Source organism: Vulpes vulpes, chromosome 9, assembly GCF_048418805.1.
Source record: "Vulpes vulpes isolate BD-2025 chromosome 9, VulVul3, whole genome shotgun sequence".
NCBI lineage: Eukaryota > Metazoa > Chordata > Mammalia > Carnivora > Canidae > Vulpes > Vulpes vulpes.
The window spans coordinates 87,425,746-87,449,366 of record NC_132788.1 but is presented as its reverse complement, the minus strand read 5'-3'; the positions used below and the strand labels follow the sequence as shown (position 1 = coordinate 87,449,366).

General features: G+C 39.3%; 1 protein-coding gene across 36 annotated transcripts in view; it reads right to left on the bottom strand.

Annotated features, from left to right (window-relative positions):
- The window catches only part of ERC2 (ELKS/RAB6-interacting/CAST family member 2), a 906,155-nt gene that overhangs the window by 409,635 nt on the left and 472,899 nt on the right, over window positions 1-23,621 (bottom strand). For all 36 annotated transcript variants that reach the window (XR_011994371.1, XR_011994367.1, XR_011994370.1 and 33 more), the window contains one exon: window positions 8,425-8,560. Coding sequence is in view for 21 of the 36 variants with exons in the window: in XM_072720744.1 (XP_072576845.1) it covers window positions 8,425-8,560 (136 nt within the window). In the remaining 15 variants the exon portion in view is untranslated. The remainder of the gene's footprint in view (window positions 1-8,424; window positions 8,561-23,621) is intronic.

Below are 23,621 nucleotides of genomic sequence, written 5' to 3'. Positions count from 1 at the left end.
ACTCGATCCCGGGTCTCCAGGATTGCGCCCTGGGCCAAAGGCAGGCACCAAACCGCTGCGCCACCCAGGGATCCCCTCTTCAGTGGCTTTTAAAGTGCAACTCCAGGTTCAGAAACTTTTGCCTGGAGCAGCAATTTTTTGTTTCCAAAAGCTAAGCTTTAGTCTGACCTTCACAGGAATAACTCTTATGCACTGGTACCTCCTCAAATCTTTACCTTTAATAACACCTAAAATTGCAGATAAGTCAGCCTTAACAACTGTCTGAGGCTCAGTTTCCCTATCTATAAAACAAAAACACATAAACTTGCCCCTCCCAATCTTTAAGGTCAGTAGGAAGATCTAGCCTGAAGAATACTCAGGGAAGCATTTTGAGAAACACGCAGGGCTCTGGCTGAGATGTGTAGTTGTTATTGTTGACTAACCTGATCACCTGCAGTGATTTGAAAAAAAAAAAAACATATTAAGATGATGTCTCCAGTATATGGCCCAAGCTTCACCTCAAAGTAAGCCCAGAGGTCAGAATTAAAGATAAACAGAAGAAATGCAGGTTCTAGAGAGCCAGCCCTGCCTCTTTCCCTAGAGCTGAGGCATACCTATGAATGCTTAAATCTCACTGGAGAGCACAGGAGGATGCATGCTACCTTTCCCTTATCGATTTATATTTCAGGGACCAAAAAGAGAAAATGGAATAATATATTAAAAATTGTCTGATCCTCCTTAGGAACCTCCTTTGAAATGAATTAAGAGATTACCATATTATTCTAGAAAGATTCCTTTCTCTACCCCCCATCCCCTCAAGCTTTGTCATTCCAGGACATTCAGGACTCTACCTCTATAATAACAATGATTTCATTTGATAAATATGTTGCATTTCATTCTATAGGATATTCAGCCTTGGACAAACAAACATTCACTTTGCTGAGGACTATCTAAGAGCCTTTAATGGGGTGAAACCTGAAAACCCTTCAGAAAAGAATAATGAACCCCACTCTGTCTCCAGGGGGTAATTTAGTAGGTAGATTAGGCAACACTTGATTAAGGGTAAACCTCTCTTTTCCATAGAAATATATTGTGTTTGTATAGAGGGGCTGTATGAAGTGGAGGATTAGGTCACAAATCCTCAAGAAAAAGCAGAAGACATTTCTCAGAAGAAACATGTGAGTTACTGCACATTTGGAAAAACAAGTAATACTTTATTGGGAGGAAAGAAGAAAAACCCCACATACAACAGTTTTATTTACACAATTTCACTTTAGCTTCTTGGAACATTTCTAACAAATGGTTAGTTCCCAAATACATTGCACAGAATGCCTTGTCATCCCTGACAGTCTGTGAGTTACTACAAAGAGTAACGACTCAACTCAAGGCTACCAGAACTGATTGTCAAATAAGATTTTCTGAGACTGCCTATAGGGAGCTGCTACAACAAAAGTCAGTTTTGGCTCGTGGGGGATTATAGTGTGAAAGAAAAACAAATGTCAACATAAATCCCCAAGGAAAGAAAGCACTTCTGTACTAAACCTCAGTCCTACCCTCCAACGTTCTGTGTCCTCCTCAGACTCACAAATACTTGAGTATTTCTTATTGTCTGAAGCCACGAACAGAGTCTGGAAATGTTGGATGTGGTTCAGTCCAAATTTCAACAACATGATAGAATTTATTCACAATTTAATGGAAAGTCCCAACAATCTCTACCCATCAACATAGAAAATTGCAAGGCAAACAAAAACACCTTGCAGTGTTAAAAAAAAATCATATTAAATTCTAATGAAAATTTGAACAAATGTGTGTTTTTCTTTAAAACTGTGTTCGAAAAAAAATAAAATAAAATAAAACTGTGTTCGATGACTTTTCCCATCTTCCCATATGTTGAACAAGATGGCTGAAATGGAGCCGCCCTAAGTCACTCTATGCTATACCAACCAAACGGCCATGAAAAACCAGGAGCTAACTAAACGTGTTTTGACAATGATGAATCTCTTAACTCTGCTGGTCAGGTTTCTTCTAATGATGAATCTCTTAACTCTGCTGGTCAGGTCAGTACTTAGAAGTGTACCATAACACATGAACATGGATCACAGAGTAACAATTTTAAGCTTAGGGAATTGAAAGAGAAATGAACTTAACTTAGTGACTTGGAGAGATGAACATACAGATATGGGGCTTAAAAATTGTTGCTTAAATCATTAAGTGTCTCTCTGCAAAGAAACAACTTCCCAATGCTTGGGAACTTCATAATGCACTTTATGTTTGCTGAAGGTTATGCATTTTTTTGAGGTTTATGTTGTTTGTTACACTTCCTCAGTAAGCTGACTCCAACTCTAATTGGAGAAGCAAAGTAAAGGAAGTCCCCTTGGAAAAAAGATATGGATATACAGACTCACACAAATTGAAAAATAAAATTGTCTTTTTCGCTTTCCTTATTTTTTAGAACTCTACTAAAAGGACAAGAATAAATGGGAACATTCATTTGCTTTTTAAACTGATCACACTTGGGTTTAACCACTGGCAGAGAAGAAACTTTACAGTTCCCTGGGAACCTATAATTTGGAAACGGAAGCACACAAGAACAGACTTTAGTTTTCAGGCAATAAATTGAAGAGAATTCTGCAGACATACAACAGAAAAAGAGCATAAAATATTGGCTTGTGCATTTCTTAGAATGTTAGTTCATTAACTCGATAACTGCACATGGAAAAATGCAGCCAAAATCTACAAAGATGTCCAATGGGATTTCAAATTGGCATATTTACTCAGCAAGAAATAGCTAGAGGTTGGGAGTGGGGGGTGGGAAAGCATCCCATTCTGGTAATGCCGACTTAGTGTGAATCTCCGGAAAGACACCTTGTTGAAAAATCTCCATGCAGTCTCTAATGGGACACACAGAAGCCCAAAGCCCCAAGGCCAGACATAAATATCATCCTCCATAATCTGTGTCCTGGAGAATAGTTCTAAAGAATCATACCAAAAAATCATGATCTTTTACATTTACTTTTTACACACAGTTCAACTTGAAAAATGCTTTAATTTTTCCTCCTTATTGCCTAATCTGTTGTTTAATGCTTTATTGGAAACTTTCATTTACTGGTGTATGCTCTATATCTGTATTACTCATCAGTATAGAATCGTTGCAAAGGATTTGTTGGATGATACTCCCAATGGTCACTGTCTTCTATGGTTAAATGGTCATTATCAGTCTCTCTGGGGGAAAGTTCTAGTAACTGAACCCCAAATAGATCAGGTACTGTGCTAGGTCCTGTCATAAAGCTCACCTTATTTAACCCTCCCAGGGAGGTAGAGATTGTGAATTCTCACTTATAGATGAAAAAAAAAAAGTAAGAGAAAGATTCCTTACCTTACTCAAAGTCCTGAGCTAATAATAATAAGGGCCGATATTTGAAGAGTAGACAGTTTAGCTCCATGGTTCTTTATTTTTCCTTTCCTGCTCTCTTTGCCAAATTCTCCAAAACATGCTTTAAGAGTTAAATCAAGAAGACTCTCTATTCTTATACATTGTGGATATTTCCTCTGAGAAACAATAATTCAATGTATTCGAGGTATTTTCAGACAAAAAAAGGACTCAGGGCAAATGCACTAAACTGCCCTTTCTCTTGGATGGGTCAAACTGAGCTAGCTAGGATGCTAGTCTCTTATATCATGTGAACCCAGTGGGACCAGAATGCAGGGCTGTACAATAGAGGCTACAAGCCAATGGTCAATTCATCTGCACATGTGCTTCCCTAGACCCAGAGTGTATTTAAAAACGTACCAAATCCATAGATTTCACATAAAAATTTATATTTTATGGCAATCAGAGGGTCCCCTCAATCTTAAGCCCACCTTTATGGCAGCTTTCAGTAAAAGCTTAGTAGTCTCAATTCCTTTTGATGAGCCATGGGCTCTTGAGTTCCTTACCACCCTCTATGACATCTGTAACTAAGGCCACTGCAGCTATAATTCTTCATTATGTTTATGTTACTGTTTTTTCTTATGTAGAGAAATATTTCTCCAAATCTTGCCTCTTTTGACAATTTGAATGATTAGTCTCAAGTCCTCACCCTTCCTTGTATCTGCCCCTTTAAAATGTTCTTTCCATGGGTAGAGTGTACTTCCCTAATCCCTGCTTATTTGCTCAGCCATGTGCCTTGCTTTGGCCAGTGAGGTGGGATGAAAATCACAGTGTTAAGTCTAGGCCTTATGAAACCTTGCAAGTTTTTGCTCACTCTCTTGTGCCTCTGTTACTGTCATCATAAGAGTTTCCCCTGGGTGACCCCCTTCAGCCTGAGTCTCAGAATAAACATAAGTGGAAGGGAGGTGCCCTAGAGACTCACAGACTTGCAGAAATAGGAATGCTCATTCAAACCCACCGTGGAGAAGCTGGGCCATTTAGTCAATCTGAAAAATCTGTGACAATAACTACTGATGCTTTAAAGCCACTGAGTTTTGGGATGATTTGCTACATAGCATTATTATGTCAATTGCTAACTGATACATCTCTACCAAAAATTTAGATTAAGACAGGCTGAAAGAATGAGACATCATAATTTTTTCTTACATGCAAACCTGTTTCTTATTTGTGCTAATAGCCTAGACCTTGAAGGCATCTGAGTTTGCAATTCTTGCCATAAAACTATAAACCTAAGAACTAAAGAAAGTGGGGTTTGTGAAATGTTTCTTAGCATGACTGTATATCTAGATTGGACTGAAACGGCCCAGTTTTTGCCCATTGCTATTATGTCCTGGTTTGAATACATTCAACTTTGTCTCCAATTTTCATAACTAGTTGAATCTCTTCAATCTCTCTTTTATAACCTCATCCAACAGCTATTACTATTGCAGAAAATACTCTACCTGAGATTTTTCTGGATATGATACCTACTTGGTTGATCAAAATCAGTAAGTCATAATGTCCAACCCTTACAAAAAACTAGTATAGAATAATTCAAATTTAGTAGGTGCCAATCCCACATCTACTAACCAATCAATCAATCAACCAACTGTCCAACTAACCAAAAATGATCCCAGCTGACAGACACCTATTAAAAGGCTTAAGAAGCTAACTCATAAACAGGAAATACTTAAAACAACAGTAATATTAAAAAAATCAAGTGCCCCAAGAATGGAAAGTTCTGTCTTCAGAAGGCAGTAATTACTGCATCTGAGTACATCTGCTTAACAATCCAAGAAAGTGGGAGTTTAACTCACTCTCTATTAACCTTAACCAGAGACATTTTCATCAAAATTAATTGTGATTACTTTTTATTGCATTTCAAATGCTATCCTTTATTTGGGGTGGTCAGGAATGCAACTAAGCAATTCCAGACCATTCTGTCTTTTATGAATAGGTCTATGAGGTAGTTATCAAGAGGCCCCTTATAAAAATATTGCTATGCAAAAAGTTCATGAGTCAAAACAAGACATTAATTTCCATAACTAGATGTGTCCTTAGAAATGACTATATATAGAAGACTGATGCTCAACGCATATCGAGTAGAACTGTATAAATGCCCACACATATCATAGACAACAATTTCACAAAATGTTCCTTTTATCTTTTCCTTGTTATCATAACAATAATTAATCATTAATACTTATTGTGAGCATAACTTGTGCCAAGTAAAATTCTAAATTCTTTATAGGTATTGCCTTTAATTCTCAGAGCAACCCTGGAGTAGATACAATTATTATTATTCCCATTTCACAGATGAGGAAATTGAAATGAGGGAGAGTAAGTCACCTGTCCAAGAACATTCAGCTAGTAAATTCTGAAGCTTGGAATGAATGCTGGGCATTCTAGCTCCAGAGTCAGTTAAGGAAAGATGGTAACACTCACCTCATTGAAAACTACCACCACAATCAATTGGTGTGTAATGTTTTGTGCCCTGACTGTACTTTGCTCTACATAAGACTCTATACCTTTGCTGACAGTTTTCCTGCCTGGAGTGCCTTCACTACTGCTGAGTCCCTCCCATCTCAGACTCATTTAGCTGTCATCCTGTCTGCTCCATGAAGTCTCTCTGCCACTCCAGTTTTCTTGTCATCCTCTCTTAGAACTCTTCTCCAGAACTCACCATCCAAAGATGGTCAGATCTAAGTTTGAGTCCTGGCTCTGCCCCTTACTAGCTAAGTAATTTTGGGCAAGTTATGTAACCTCTCAGAGCCTCCTCCTTCTTGTACATCAAATGAGATAATAGCTTGTCTATCCATTACCCATATGATGGCTGTAATGGATCTCTACGGTTTTACCATCCAGCATCCCTTCTAGTAACACACTCCTTTTTTTCTTGTGTGAGGTCACCTGTTACCACTCTCAGCCCATAGGATTCGTGTGGCTAACTGCTATCCCCTAGGCTCCAGGTGATCACATCCTGGCCTGGCCAATATATGCATTCGTACAGGTCTGAACTTTTGCTAGAATCATCAGGAAAGAACCTCTCTCCTCTCCAAGTATGACTGCACTCACAGTGGAGGCTGGCTGCTGGTGGTCACGTTTGGCATCACTGTGGACAGCTTTCCTAAGAATCAAGACAACAAGGAGCAGAGTGTACCTATGAGTAGGATGGAGACAGATCCCTAATGCCTGGATCTGAGTGTTGGAATATCTGAGTGTAGTCAGGCCTGAAGTCCACCATGGCCTTTTCAGTTAATTGATTTCCCTTTTTGCTTACTACAGATTGAATTGTGTTCCTATCAATTGCAACCAAGAGGCCCACCTAACTCAACTCATATAAGAATTAAATAGGTGCTGGAGCGCTTGGGTGCCTTTCAGTTAAGTGTCTGTCTTCAGCTCAGGTCATGATCCCGGGGTCCTGGGATCGAGTCCCACATTGGGCTCCCTGTTCAGTGAGGAGTCTGTTTCTCCTTCTTCCTCTGCCCCTCACCTCCAGTTATATACACACTCTTGCTCTCTCTCTCAAATAAATAAATAAATAAATAAATAAATAAATAAATAAATAAAATCTTTTTTAAAAAAAGAATTAAATAGGTGCTATAAAGTACATAGCCTAATACCCACCATACTGAAAAGTTCAATAAATGATAGCTACTACTGCAATTGTTCCTCTACATTAGTTTCTTGAAGGCAGGGAGACCCAGAATCAGGTAGCTCTCTACTTTTTACTAGCATGTCACATCATAACTTTTCTGAGACTCCAATTTTACCAAATGTAAAATCACCAACATTGTGGTAAGAAACAAATGAGAATATATGCTTGGCAAGGCAATAAAATGTTCTACAAATTTTAGTTCTCATGATCTCACTCTGTAGGCTCCAATCTAACATCTCCTACGACTGGTGGGGAAACTAAGACCCAAATCCTAGGACAAGAACACTGAGAAAGCTGTGGATTCAGATAAGCTACCAGTCCATGCTAAGGGGTTGCCATGCCTGAACAAAGGACCTGATGGTACTACTGTGCTAACCAAATCAGACATGCATGCAAAGGGGCTTGACTGAAATCATTAAGGCACCTCCAAGACACAGAGACAAAAAGAAACTAATATTGACTAAGTAACTTCCATGTGCCATGCTCTGTGCAAGACATTTCCTTTTATTTCATACTCTAGAATAATTATTTATTTCTCTTTTGGTCAATTAAAAAGATGAACTGTGAGTACATATTGAAACTATCTAACTTCTTCTATCTCCAAGGAGGAAACCTAATATATAACTGGAGAAAGACACTAATTAATAAGCAAAATTTAACATGAACTCTGGCCAAGTTGAACTTAAACTGCTCTGTTTAAAGGCACACTGGAATAAATAAAGGAACTTCAAAGCAAATGCCCTGTTTTAGCTTGAATGTTTTATTGAGCACATGGGGAGAGCTCCTTTGCCAAAAATAGGGATGTTAACGAGGAAAAATTGGTGTTTTCAGTTAGCCAGTTGGTTTCTGAGATAGGTCTGTCCATTCAGTGATAACTATATTCCACAGAAAAGACAGAATAATGATGTCTCAGAGCCTCAGAGTTTTGAGTAAAACAAAACCAGTTTTGTAAACTATCTGAGATCAACTTAATGCATCCTTTTTCAAATAGCTTCTGTGATAATACACATATATTTCCTTTCTACTAACACCAAAACCATTGAAATATAATTCTAAAAGGGGGATATGTCTACGTTTTAAGCTTTTTGCCAACTATATAAACACAGCCCTTACCTTTTCAAGTGAGGTATAAAAGCCAATGGACTCTGTACAGCATTAAAGTTTCCACCATAATCAGCTCTTCTCGGGCACCATTCTGAAAATGATTCTCCACAGTTGTAAAGACCTATTGGGTTCTCTAGGAGTACACTGTTAGTGCTGGGCTCAGAGCTAAGGCAAGTCTCCCATTTCTGTGCATATTTTCTCACAGTAATGGGTACCTGTTAGAGAGAGTCAATCTCCAATTATTTAGGTTTTAAAAGGAGAAGCCTGAGCTCACCTGCAAGTGCTGTGAGTTGTCAGCCATGCTATCTTCTCGCCTGCGGACTTCTTCCAGTAATTGGGCATTTTTCTTCTTTTCCAACTGTTGATTGTGCTTGAGGTTGGCCACCTTCTTATTCTGATCCTTCATATGCCTGACAAAAGTCAGCAGAGTGTGGTTAAATTCAACCACTGGAAGATCATATGTTATCTTAGAAATACTAAGTATAGAATATATTGATATGGATTCAGGAAAAGTTGAAACTTCAGAATATCCCATTAATTCAATCACAAGTATACATTGAGCAACCAATTAATGCCAAGTGCCAGGATGGCACTGGGGCTGCCATGGTGAATGAGATATGTATAGTCTTCACCCAACTCATGGAGCTTAAATGTCAGTGGGAGACACAGACCAGGACCAAGGAGACACAATTTAGGTTTCCTAAAGGAGAGGAAAAAAATTGCATGCTGTGAAAGATGATGATGCTCATTGCATTTATGGACAGGCATGGGGTAGGAAGATGATTTTAGGCATAGTGGCCTGGAAACCGCCCTAAGGAGGTGAGACAGTGGGTAAGACTCCAAGGAGCCAGCCAAGAATTGCCAGTGGAGGTGTCCCCCAAGAGGAAGGAACAGCAAGTAGAATTCCCAAGGTAAAAAATGACCAATTACTTCCAGGAACTGGAAGGCTGCCGAGAGGCTAGCCCAGGGCGAGAGGGAAGAGAACCCCCTCTTCCTGGGAACCTGGGACTGCAAAGGTAGGTGGGACTTAGGGAACACAAGGCCCCTGGTCTGTGACGGGGCATTTATTTTCTTCTAAGTGGTTGCTCTTATAATTATTATTATTCTTTTGGATCATGTTCCTATTCTGAGATCATAATCCATTACTTTGATTTTAAAATAACAATTACAAGGCTCCAATCAAATACATTGTCATCACTTAGCTCAAATAGAATAACACTTTGGCTAATCATCATGTTAAATAAAGCCCTGGTGCTTGCAATAAAAGTTCTTAATGAATCTATAGGATGTCAAAGTGCAAAATCATAAAGTGATCAAGTGAGAAAAAGACTAAGGACAAAGGATGGGTTAAAAGAGTGGGGGGAGGAGTGCTAGGCTTAATGTGGACTATTTCACCAGCAGCGTTTAACAAAACATTCCACAGATTTAGGCAACCATGTCCATGGCAGCTGGTATAAATCTAATCTCACACATGAGGAGGCAAAAGGGCAGTACAGAGAGGGCTTGAGAGCACTGATTCCAAAAGAGGAAGACCTCAGAGTAGAATCTTTTGGGATCCTTCCTGAATCCTCCCAGCCCCTCCAGGCATTGCTAAGTCAGTCACTATCATGGAGTCCTGACTCCCAAAGCAAGTGAGAATCACTGCTCTCACGGAAACATGTACAAGGTAAGAATTAGATGATATGCAGCAAACATATCGAATTGAAACAATGGCTAATCAAATGGAAGCCACTCTGAAGAAGAAAAAACTTCTATTTCTAATCCTCATAAAATTATATACTCTGCTACTCCCTCTCTCTCCAAGAAAATAAAGTTCAAGAGAACTTATTAAGCTGAATGATCTTCTATCAGAAATCCTGCTGATGAAAATATTCTGAACATGTTGGTCCTTATGAAAACTTACAGTACTGGCTGAAGCAGTGATTTAACAATTCCTGGTGACACTTATTAACAGGAATGAGGTGAGAGAGAACAGCCATCTACTTGGTCAACATTTGGATTGGATAATTTTTGTCTGACATTTCCTTGATTTTACCCAATACAGTAATACACACATATAAAACTATCAACTCAAGTCTACGTGCGAATCTTCTTTTAGAAAATTACCTTTTGGTTACTACAAAGTTATTGAGAACAACTTCTCGCTTCCTAATTGAACAAGGATATAGTATTTCCAAAACTCATACTAACCAAAGGCAAGCACACTTTCCAGCTCAGAAAATAAGGTCCATGCCCAGAAATAGCATGTGATGGAGAGGTCAGTGTTATTAGTGAGATTAAGTAGAGGACATTTTTATAAAGAAATGCTTTTTATATCTTTGAAGCAGACACTTACACAGAACCAACTACTAAACATTTTTTTTCTCCAAGCACCACTGAAAAAGAAAATAGATTATTATTGCAAATATCATTTGCATAAAGAACTCCCACAAAGTTCTTGGTGCAGTATGAACATACATAAATCTTACTTTCAGGGATACTGCAGTGTTTTTTACAATCCAAAAATTATAAAATAAACCTCCAATTCCATGCATCCCGTAAAACTTCTCTGAATTAAGAATGAGTGACTAGGAATAATGAAAAACTGAAGTTCGGACATTGTGACAGAGGCCTATTCTCAGTATTCCCCAACCATTCCTTCAAGTGTTGCCTGACATAGGACGCATGATTGGAAAAGAAAAGCTGGGATTTGAATGGTATTGCTTAGAACTGCCAATTAGGTGGATGCAGAGCAAGGTGATGAAAATGATCATTTTGTCTTTGTACACATGAATATCAATAGATACCTAGAAAGTATACACACTCCCTTACAGGAGTGCTAGGTTTTCAAATATAATTCTAGCAGCAGAAATATATTTCCTTCTTCTAGTAAAAGCTTACTTGAAAGCCAAAAAAAGAGAAGGATTGTACTGGCAAAGGTAGGAAAGAGGTAAGGGGTAGGAGAGACAGGTAAAGAAGTCATGAAATTTAAAAATATGAGATCCCCTGATCAAGAAAAAATACCCCCACAGAAGCTCACCAGACACTTCTTGAAGGAATGGTCACTGTGATTTTTGCTAGTAATAACTTCATCTCCAGGAATAAAATCTCTGGTGATCTATCACTCCCTGCCTCTCCTCCCACCGGCAGAAGTAAACCACATGCATAAATAAAGGGGCTAACTCAGAACAGCTCTCAATGGTACTAAACTCAGGAAAGTAGAACCCCTGGGGGTGCAGAATGCAAAGCCCTCTGGCAACATGGCCTCAAAAGAGAGTATCACTGATAACCATTTCCCAAATTCCCACCCACTAGGCAACTCAGATTCTAAAGCTCTGCCAGAAAAAGACCTGCTCCATGTTCATAAATAAAGTTGACTTGGGGCAAACTTTTTTCTCCAGGAAAACAAAAATTTTAAGAAGGCTATTATGGGGGGAGGCAGATGGAGATTAGTTGGAGAGTAGAGTGGCAAGGTCAGTTTTCATCATTCAATTTAAATTGACTAGTTTCATAAAGCAAGTCATGTCACTTTTCAAAACTCAGCCATCATTAAGGAACTTCGATTAAATAAAAAAATTCCATTAGATATCAAGATCAACGATGGCATCTATATTAGGAATGAATGTCAGAGAGGACAGAATCCTGCTATTCACTAGAACAGTCTATCAAATTAAAATTAAAATTAGAAAATGTTCCCTAATTTGCTGGTTGAGAGATTATTAGGCTTTGGGGCCTCTACAATTACATAGCTGGGAGGGAGTGTGGAGCAGGGAGTACATATGTTTCTCTAAGTGCATGTGTATATTATATATACAGGAGAAAATCAAAACCTCTCTTTTTTTTTAAATCTCAGCAGAAAAAGATGCCACTTTTTACCTATCAGCTCTCAAAAACGTTAAAAGATTCATAATCTCCATTGTGAGAGAAGGCCAGAATCTAAATCTCTTATATGCAGTCAGAAAGAATATAATTGACAAAAATTGGTTGCAAAATTATAAACCAATTTGGCAGTATCCACCAAAGTGTCCATACCTTTTGCCCAAGCAAATACACTTCTAGGAAAGTAGCCTAAAAAAATGCTTGCAGCATATGCATGAATATTTATATACAAAATTTTCACTACAGCACTATCAAAGTGAAAATTTGGTAACTGCCAAATTGCCCATTAGAAGGAGACTGGCTGAAGAAATCAACTGCATGCATACTCTGATACTACAAGCTAGCTAAGAAGATTAAGGCAAAACATGGAAAGTCCTTCAAGACATATCATTAATTGAAAAAGAAAGCAGGTAACAGAATAATATATATATGTCTGATCTTATTTATGTTAAAATATTAAAGCCTGTCCTTGCGTGGAGCCTGCTTCTCTCTCTGCCTGTGTCTCTGCCCCCCCCCACCCTGTATGACTCTCATGAATAAATAAATAAAATCTTAAAAATATATATTAAAGTCTGTTTATATATATATATATACATATATATACACACACATCCTATTGAAATGGAAACTGATGGAAACCTCACACCAATCTGTAAACAGTGGTTACCACTGAGGAAGGGAATGAATAAGGGAAGAAGGGGGAGTTTTCATGTGATACTGTATGCATTTGTGTGTCTGTGCAAGTGAGGTATAAATATATACAAGAAAATGCACAGATATTAAGTGTAAATATCAATGATTTTTGACCAATTAAAATACAGACCATTGCCACCACCCAGGCACATGTCCCTGTCCCCTGACAGGAAGTAATTGTTAACCCAACTTTTTATCTCCATGGATTTGTTTTATCTATTCTTGCATTTCATATACATGGAATCACACAGTACATGCCCTTTTGTGTCTGATTTCTTTGACTCAGTATAAAGTTTTTGAGACTCATTTATAATTGCTCTTAAGTTCTATCTTATTGCTGAAGTCAAGTGGTATTCCATTATATGAATATACTACAGCTTGATTAGCCTGTTTTATATTTGGGCCGTTTCCAATTTTTTACTGTTAAGAATAAGGTAATGTAAGACAAAATCAGAGAGGGAGACAAGCCATAATAGGCTCTTAACTATGAGAAACAAACTAAGGGTGGGTGGAAGGGAGGTTAGATGGGGGAACAGAGTAACTGGGTGGTGGGCATTAGGAGGGCATGTGATATAATGAACACTGGGTGTTATATGCAACTGATGAATTACTAAACTCTACCTCTGAAATTAATAATATACTATATGTTAATTAAGTGAATTCAAATAAAATAAAATTAGAAAAAAGAATAAGGTTGCAATGAACATTCTTGTATCAATATTTTTATGGATATCTGTTTTCTTATATCTTGGTTAAATAACCAGATGTAGGTACAACTGGGAGTGTAAATGGTATAACCCCCATGGAAAACAATTACAGGTTATAAGAATCTTCCAGGAACCACTGAAGGATGGAAAATAGTGGCATAAACTCCGGAGCCAGGCTCCTTGGGCTCTATCGGAAGTCCATCATTTTCTATCTGTACGATCATGGGCAAGTTTCTTAACATCTCTGTACCTCAGCTTCTTCATATATAAAATGGAAATGATTCTGTCTAACCCATAGGGTTATTGTGAAGAGTTGATATATTAGTACAAGTAAAATGCCTAGAATAGATTCCAGCATGTTCCCTCTCTGTTTCATTGTTAGCTCACAATATAAATGTGATCATGTAGTATATAATGTTATGAATACGTATTTAGTGTCTTGCTTCCCACACCAGCAGCAGGTATTCAAAATGCCTCAAACAATGGACTTTGGAATGCATTATCAAACTCTTTGTGTCATATATTTAGCTTCCAGTATGCTTTTCTTAATAATAAGATGAGTTGCATTCCATTAGTCCATCCTAATGGAAGTGTTGCAAGAAGGTCACGACAAGCATGGGTAAGTGAGCTGGGATCCTACAGTCACCGCACAAGTAGATGGGCCACACACACAACATGGAAGCTGACAATGAGTATTGCGTGCAGAATTTCCAATAATAAAGGTTTTTACTTTTAACCACTGGGATGATTCCACTTTTTTAAGGCTTGTAAATACCATTCAGTATTCCAGCATACCTATAAATTGTAGAAAGCTGCATAACTATTCTAAAGATACTTTTATAGCACATACAAATGTGCTAAGTGTCACAAGCATGGTATTTCTTCCTGCAAGAGAAAATATCTGGCCAGCTGTGGTTACTTGAATCCAGCTCTCCTCTCAGCAAAGAGCAATAAGTAAGGCCAAAGTCTTAGGACTTAGCTCCAACACAATTTAGGATTTACTTCTCCCTACCCCAAACTCTCTTCTAGAGCCCATATGCACTCTCCTTGCTTTCAACTGTTTATTTTCCCACCCAAGCTGGGAAAACCCAGGAAGCAAGTCACACAGCAGAAGCTAGTCACAATCAGCAAGAGAAGGGTTTGTTTTTCTTGTAGATATTCCACTCTGGTGAAGTTCTGAAGGGATGGCTACCTTTATTCTCCACTATTCTGGCCCTGAAAAACCTCCTCCCCCTATAGAGCATCATACTAAATATAAATGGAACCCAATGGCTGAAAGCCTATGCTGAAGAGAGTAGATGAGGGCTCCTCCTATGGAACACCTCAGGGAGAAAGCCAGGTGTTCTCTGATGCCCCTTGCCCTCCTCCCAATGCATTTGGTAGGACTGGCATGCACCCACAGGAAACTCAAAGGGAAATAGGAAAAGGCTGGCCTGTTCTTCACCCTCCTCAGGACTTTATATTCAATAGAGGGGCACCTAATAACAAGACACTCTGCCTGGAGAGCAGACCATACACACAAGGGTCACATAACTAACAAGCCTGGCTCCCATTTACTATTCATCAAATACATTTCTTATTGCTTGGCCTTTCATCTATGTCTGGTGACCCAGAGAGCACAGACTGGTCATGTAGGTCTGAAAATGGTAGCCCAGGAATGATTATTTTTCTCATTGTTAAGCAATAAATGTATTGTAATGTTGTACATCCCCTCACTGTAGACTGGACTATATATGCTCAGGCTTCTCAGCCCATATGGTCAAAGTTGGCAGCAGGAGTTCACCACCAGAAGAACCGAAAGCGGGGTCCCTTGTCCTCTCGACCTGCCTGGTAAGGATCCCCTACTGCAGTACACCATGGCTCCACCTATCCTTTGGTGCTTTGATGCCCTGCTAAAAGCTGACAATACAGAAAGGCAGATAAGGAAACAGAGTGGACAGACCCCTTCTCTCCCTCACTCCTACTACCACAACCCTCAAGTCACCATCAATTTCTGCCTGGTCCATGATACTTTTCTCTCCTCACCAAGCTCCTGCTCCTGCTCTGCTGCCCGTTTTAAGCCATTCTCCACACAGCAGCAAGAATGAGTGTTTCAGAACAAGTGAATTCATGTGCTTGTTGATGTATAACTCTCCAAGAGTTTTCCATTTCCTAGAGAAGAGGGTTGTACATCTGTGGACCTCAGCAGCTGCCTCCCAAACCATTTTCACCTTTACCCCCAGAATCCAAAATCCAGTCTTCTTTCTTTCCTCTCTGTCTGCCCACCCACCCCTTTCCTCTCACAGACACTGCTCCTTCTACATGACTGACTTTGACCTTTCAGGTCTCAGCTTAAATGTCGCCTCTTCAAAGGTGGCTTTTCTGGGCATTAAATCAAACAATACCCCCTCCCTCTCACCAAAACTGCTATGGCCACATCCATGCACTTTCTCCATTGCACACACCACAACTTGTAATGATATCTTTATTTGCATTTTTTATTGATTACAGGCTATTGCACCACCAGACAGGCATTACTGCCAGAACAGGGCCCAATCTTGGAGTATTCACAAGACTGAAGGAATAACTTCTAACCACATCCTCTCTGGCCCACACTACATCACCTCCGAGTTGGGTGAGGATGCCAGCTCCAACTGGTCCCCCTAATTCATTCTCCGCAGGACAGGGGACAAAGTGTCTGGTACACAAACAGCATCATATTTCTCTGCTGCTTAGAACTTCTCACTGGATTTCCACTACCTGAGGAAAAGGTCATGCTTCTTCCCTTTACTCCTACCAGGTCTACCTCTTGCCTCTCAAAGTCTTATCTCAACCTACTCCCCACAGCCACACTGGCCTTCCATTTGCACCCTCAATACACCAAGTCCTGCCACCCTGAGGGCCCCTGCACAGTGCTTTCCTCTTCTAGAAAGCTCTTCACCACACTCCCATCTCAGCCCTTTCATCACAGACAATTCACATGCATCCCTCTTAGGACATTGTCCTAGAAGTCTTGGTTAATCTAGAAAGTTGGATCCCCATGTTATAAAAACCCAAATTATGCTGTGCTTGCAACACATTTCTGATCCTTTAATGTCCTCCTTGTTCTGCTATAAGCACCCTCTGTACAGTGATCACAACTATCTGTTCTCTAAGAATTGAGCACAATGCCTACTCCCACTATTACCAATAGATTTCTGCTGCATTGAATTTAATTCTAAAACCTGCTGCTGTTTAGTCAAAAGATGAAACAGTCCCCCTTGTGTTGACTAGGTGTTTTGTGTGAACCCATAAATCTATTTAGGAATATGTATTTAGGGATTTACAGGAGTTAAGATTGCCCTCTTATATTTGTTTTAAGAAAGGCACTTTCTATTAAAGAAGAATTCAATCTTATATAATGAATATGGCTTATTGTCAATGAAAAGGTACCAGTCAAAGTAAAAAGGAGTAAGACTGGATTGCTGATGAATACAACTGGGTATTACTAGCTGGTGCCAGCACAATAACAACTCAGAGTTCTCATTCCTATAAAGGTCATTTTTAATATTACACTGAATATCTATAAGATGGCACCTAAAAGAAACCCAGGATCTCTTTCCTAATTTAACTCATATTCAATAGATGGTTTTTAAAGTCTACATGGTTCACAGTAGACTGATATTTTCTCATCTATGCTGCTGAGAAAGCTTTCTGACATCTAAAAACAAGGATCAGCAAACTTCTTCTATAAAGGTATAGCCAGTAAATATCTTAGGCTTTGGGAATCATATGGCCTCTGCAGAAATTATTCAACTTTGCCTCAACTTTGTCATTGCACCATGAAAGCCTAAGCATGCTACAAAAATGTGCATGGCTGTGTTCCAATAAAACCTTATTTACATGAACAGGTGGGCAGGGCTGGATTTGGCCCATAGGCCAGATTTTCCTGAATGCTGGTCTAGACACATTCTAATACTGCTATGTAGCAATGATAACTACAGACAGCAAATGTTCACATCACATGATGTGCTCCAAGCATCTTACGCTTATTAGCTCACTTAATTCTCACAACAACCCTATAAGGAAGGTTCTTTGATTATTTTGCCTACAAATGAGGAAACTGCCAAAAGTTACAGTACAAGTGAGTGCAGAGGCAGGATTCTCAGTCTGGCTCCAGCGGCCACACCCAAGCCATTAACCTCTGTCCTGTGCCACCTAACTGTGGAGAATATTGCACAGCTCCTTCATACCACTCTCACTTTCTCTTCTCCCAGGCTTACCTAGAAAGGTCTAGGGAACAGCAATGAAAATTCTCAGGATATAATCTCTGTAGCCCAGTCCTTTAAGGCACACCACTCCAAACTTTATAGGATGCCCTGAGCAGCAACTCAGTTGGCTATTAGAGAACTAGATACACATGAGGTAATTAGCCAAGAATATTGGCTGTCCACCAGGGGAGCCTTGGAATGGAAGGTGGGAGCTTAACAGCTTCAAACTTCATGGTGGCAGCCACAGTTACTGAAATGAAGATCCAGCTATGAAGCAGAACACAAAACCAACAAGGACGCCATGCAATTTCCCTATTAATTTCCGTTCTCTGAACCCGTTAACCTCAATGTGACCACTTTTTGAACAAATTATGTGGTTTTATGGGTGAATCTACACGGAGAAATATTTAACGTATTTCATATCCTGGAACTTCACTGCATCATAATGAGTTTGGCTCTTCTTCCTGTACAGACAGATTTAATCACAGACAAAGGACTTGGAGATGATAAAATAAGTGAAGATAAAAATAAGTAGACACTCAACAAAAAGGGAAAGTAAGAGAAAAACAAAAGGGCAAGAGCAGGTAACAGATCTTAGGACAGAACTTCTAAAAATGTGAGGGCAAACCCAAGGCAGGGCTAAGACATAAGATTAAAACTGCTGCCCTGTTTCCACCTCATATCTTCTCCTTGCACATCATTTACTTCTTCCCAAATAAAAAAAAAAAAAAGAATCTAAACACTTTAAAAACAAAACATTCTAATAATTGCCACAATTCCAGGGAGTATTATATTTTTCTAAAAGCCTACGACTCCACTGTTAGACATAGGCACATTAGGGCCAATTTGGTAGGGTGTCAGTTGTATTTACAGTTTGGGGTAATATAAAAACATATGGAAACTGTGAAAATTGACCCCTGGGGGGCTAATGTTGGAGGAAACCAACATTCCACAGTCTGGCCAGAGGTTGGGGGCGATTTGCCCAGACAATATACAGCCAAAGCAACCTATGAGCACAGGGGCACTTGGTGTATGCAAGACCTATTTTTATTGCATCCAATCTGGAATTGGTCTGTAGCAGTCCAGACGTAAAACAAAGCAGAGGTCTAAGAAGATAAAAATATTATATGCTGATTTTCCAAATTAAAGTACAGAAATAGTGTGTCAGAGTCTATATGATTTCTTATCAAAAATCAATGTTAAAATATTGCTAAATAATAAAACATGTTCTACCTTTCAATATTACATTAAGTGTCAGGCACCGTGCTAAAGCACTGTAAATATATAGCCTCAGTTAAACAAAACAACATCCTTACATGGAGACTAATTTTATCCCCATTCCACAGATGAAGAAACTGAGGCTTAGAGAGGTTAACATCATACATCATACAGTTAAGCAGAAGACCCAGAATTTGGCGTCATTTCTATGACGCCAAAGCTCATTGGCTTATCTATTATGTCATACGGAAACAATATAATATTGTACATTATTATAAGATCTTTGCCACAAAAGTAAATGGAGCATTCTAGCCAGACATTGGCATTCTTTTTTGAGAGTTAACAATCTTTTTTCTCTTAGAGGGAAGCAAAGCACTAACACATCAATAAGTAAGTTATATTCTCTTTAGAATCTGGTCCAAGGTGTGGCTTATCAGACCATCCCCAAAATAATTCAGACTAATACTGAACAGTTTTGCATTGCTGCACAGCAACATAACACAAACTTAGTAGCCTAGAACAACACTCATTTATTATCTTACAGCTTCTTTGAGTCAAAAACCCAGGCACAGCTTGGTTGGTCCCTGTGATCCCAGCTTTGCCAGGCTGAAATCAAGATGTTAGCCAGACTGCATTTCTTATCCATTGGCCTAACGGGGGAAGAATGCGCTTCCAGGCTCATTCAGGTTGTTGGAAGAATTCCTTGCCTTGCAGCTGAATGAATGAGGTTCCTAGATTTTTACCAGCTATTGGCTGGAGCTGGAGACTGCTTTCAGGTTCTGGAGGCTGCTCATAGTTCCTTGCCATGTGGCCCTCTCCATTGGCAGCTCATCATATGGCTATTTGATTCCTCAAGGCCAGCAGGAAAAATCTCTCCCCAGGCTCCTAAGATGGAGTATTATACAATGCAATCATGGGTGTGCCACAACTACCTTTGCCCTGTGACACACTCTGTTTGAGGGAGTGGCACCTATCACCTTAGCCATATTCTATTGGCCAGATTCAAGTCATGCCCACATTCAAGTGGAGGGAACTATACAATGGAGTGAAAACCAGGGAGCAGAACAAAGACAGAATTAATTTTTATTATTTAAAATTTTTAAACCTTTATTTTATTTTGTTTGTCTTTATCTTTCAAAAATACTTCACAATACTGTCCATTTCAAACTGTTTATCTTGGTATCTACCTAACAGACCTCATTTTTCCATTTCTCAAACTTCTTCCAAACCATTTTCACCAGTGCAAACTAAGGCATTTGGAAGGCATAACTTATGGCCAATGAGGGGTTATGGAAATTTATGCATCCTTACGCTTTCCCAAGTATTTATCCCCATGACAACACACTGCAAAAATAAATGCCTGTTCTTTCCACTCTTCTTCTCATAACTCAAATCTCTTCTAACTCTTAGTTAAATGACAATGAATAAAACAGAATCAGTAGTGGGAGGTGGATAAAATGAAAATCAGTGAAGGATAACAAAGTGGCAGAATTATTGGCAAAGAGGATGTAAGCCACTTCCCCCCAATTATATGAGAAGACCGAACAAACCACTTCCCCCACACAATTGCCTCGAAACAATTAACCACTTTCAAAGTCTATTACTGTGATGCCACCTGTTTCAGTCCCACTTGGTGATATTTGCCTGACTCACTGGTTTACAATACTATTCTGGCAGCACTAGCTCTGGGAGATGCGGTTAATTGTTGCAAAAACAAAAACAAACAAACAAGAAAGGGTTAGGATCAAATAAGTCTTGTGGACATAGAAAAAAAAATGTGAACATGTTTCTTATACTGCAGAACTTTCCAGGGCCTTTACTATTGTGAAGTTCATTGTGAATCTCTAAAAATGGACATGATAGGATGTGTTCATTAAATTTATTTGACCCAAACCCTTCCCCCGCCCAAGAATCATCCCACTGAATTATTGTTCTGAGATATAAAGTCCAAGGAATAATAGTATTAATCAGAGTTACTCAAATTTCAGTTGTTAGTACATCACCTCAATGATTTTTGCTATACCATGCACTACCTGTGCTACTGAATATTTTTCTTTAAATATTTTTACTATACATATCTTTTAGCCTTAGATTCTTTCTAAGCAAGAATTAATGAAATCATGTTTATATTTGATCTTCAAGTTATGGATGTTCTAATACAAAAAAGCATCATTAATAAAATACATAAGTGTTCTTCTATACCACCCAAAAGCATCCTAATTTTTAAACACATAACTAACAAAAACAAAGATTCCTGGATACCACCAAAGTCTTGAATAGAAATGACAGAGACAGCATTTAAGAACAAGAAGGAACAAGAGCTGAGTCCCCATCTTCCATGTATGCCTGATGAGATAATTGCTCAGAGCAGTTCAGTGACTTGCACACAAAAACTCAGCTGGTGTGTCTAAAACTCTGGGCATCAAGGGGAAGTGCCAGGCAAGCTATGAGGTACAAGCAGTTATCTCTGAATGCCACTGAGTCCCCAAATTTCATCAATTAGAGCTGCTTAAAATGTCTCCTTTTGTTCAGTACTAAATAAAGTCACCTGGGGCACCTGCGTGGCTTAGTGGTTTGAGTGTCTGCCTTTGGCTCAGGTCGTGATCCCAGGGTCCTGGGATTGAGTCCAGCATCAGGCTCCTTACAGGGAGCCTGCTTCTCCCTCTGTCTATGCCTTTGCCTCTCTCTGTGTGTCTCTCATGAATGAAGTCACCCTTTGGGCCATAGATCAGTGACTTCATTATTCCCAGGGAGGTAAAGACCACTGACCTTCACTCTCTCCTTGAGAAATTTCAGTCCTGACCAACCTGAGGATTCTCCTTATAAACAGAACAACATCCTTCCTTTGCTTTTCGCCAATGGGCCATCCAAGCCAAATCAGGACAGCCCTGAATCAGCTCTTGGTTTCAGGCTAGAAACAAAAGTAACAGTTGGACAAAATGAGCTTAAGAGTCATGACTTGGAGCCTGTTTGCATGGGTTCAAACCTCAGATCAACCATTTCTTCCCTGAAGGATGTGAGACGGGTGAATTAATTTTTTTATATCGGTTTCCTTATCTGTGCAATAGGATATAAATAGTAAAACAATGCTTATTAAAAGGAGAAATAAACGAGATAATACAAGAAGATTTTAATGATAAGGAAAAAAATAATAAGGGTAATGGCTTCTGCCCTCCATGAATCCAGGCTGGATCACCGTGGGGACAAAAATCCTTTACTCAATGACAAATGGGGAAAGCTAATAGAAAGAAGACTTTTATGCCCTCAACATCACATTCCAGGACTCCCAAAATGTCATGAAGATGGCACCTATGTGAGGTCCTGGGTTATCTAAGCTCCACAGTTAAAAGCTCAAACCTTAGGAGGCAATGTGATAGGCTGATTGAGGTTTCTGAAGATGATATCTGGATCACATGTCTGCCTCTGTCTCTGCCTCCACTGGTTGTGTAGCCTCCAATCTGAGGTCTGATCTAAGTGGCTTTGAAAGCAATAAAGACATAAAGATGGGGCATCTCTTATTCTCCTGGGTTTGTGGAGCAGGACTTAGATCTGCTATGTAAGTTATGAAAACTTGCAGCCACCTCCCAATCATAAGATATATTTGGGCAGCTTTTATCCTTCTTGTGAATCAATGCATTCCTGTTCTCTTGATCAAGAAGATCATCATGACAGTTACTCAAAGCAAAACAGAGAATACCAAGAGTCAGCTTAGACCTCTGTCCATTTCAGGAAGATTCAGAAAAATACAGTGAGCTCCCAGGCCTCCTCCAAAGCCTATCTGTAGACTCCTGACACCTCTCATGTTTCCCTCTTCCTGACCCAGCCTATTTCCTCAAAGGACCCAGGCTTCTACACTGGAGTCATGATAGGTTCTTTACCTGAAGGGATGCAGCAAAATCCTAAGCATCCACCGGAGTTTTTTCATGCCCTACTTTTCACCTGGATGGCCATGCTTCTGGAGCTCCCAAGGGTAGGGTGGCCCAACTTTGAGGAATTATTCCACCCAAAATCCACAGAGCAGCCACCAGGACTGAGGTTCATAAGCAGGAATGCTATAGAAGGTAGAATTTTTATCAGCATCTCTCTGGACTAGACAATGTACATGTTTATTCCTCAGGACCACTGTATGGTATAGGTGTTGTTATCCCCATTATAGACTCGAAAGATGAGGATGAGCAAGCAAGCGACTTGCTTAGAGGTACCTCCTGCACTTAGGAGGAAGCAGAGCCGGGTTCTATCTGAACCTGTTAGATTCCACAACTCAGGCCATTTTCCTAACCTATCATTGCTATTCTTGGATTTACCGCACTTGCTAATTTCTTGTCGGAGCTAACAAGGATAATCCTCCCACCAAGACAAGAACGAAAACAAAAACAACTCTACTATTATTTGGCTCTAAGGTTGTTTTCCCAAAGCTATGTTACCACAACTCCTGATCAGTGGCCCCAAACAACTTCTCTTCTTCTCACCAGAGAAAACTCAGCAAATATTCTGTTTCTTACATAAGAAGATACACACACAGACATACAAATATACATACACACGCATACATACATATATACACACACATATATTTAGTTCACACACATATATTACTCATCTTAATTACACACAAAACATAAATATACACATAAATATTTATATTTCTTTCACACACACACACACACACACACACCTAAGCACTGCCTGTGAGCACATCTCTCCTTTAGGCAAAGGCTCTATCCATTGTATAAAATAGACACCACAGGAGACCAAAAATCATCTGA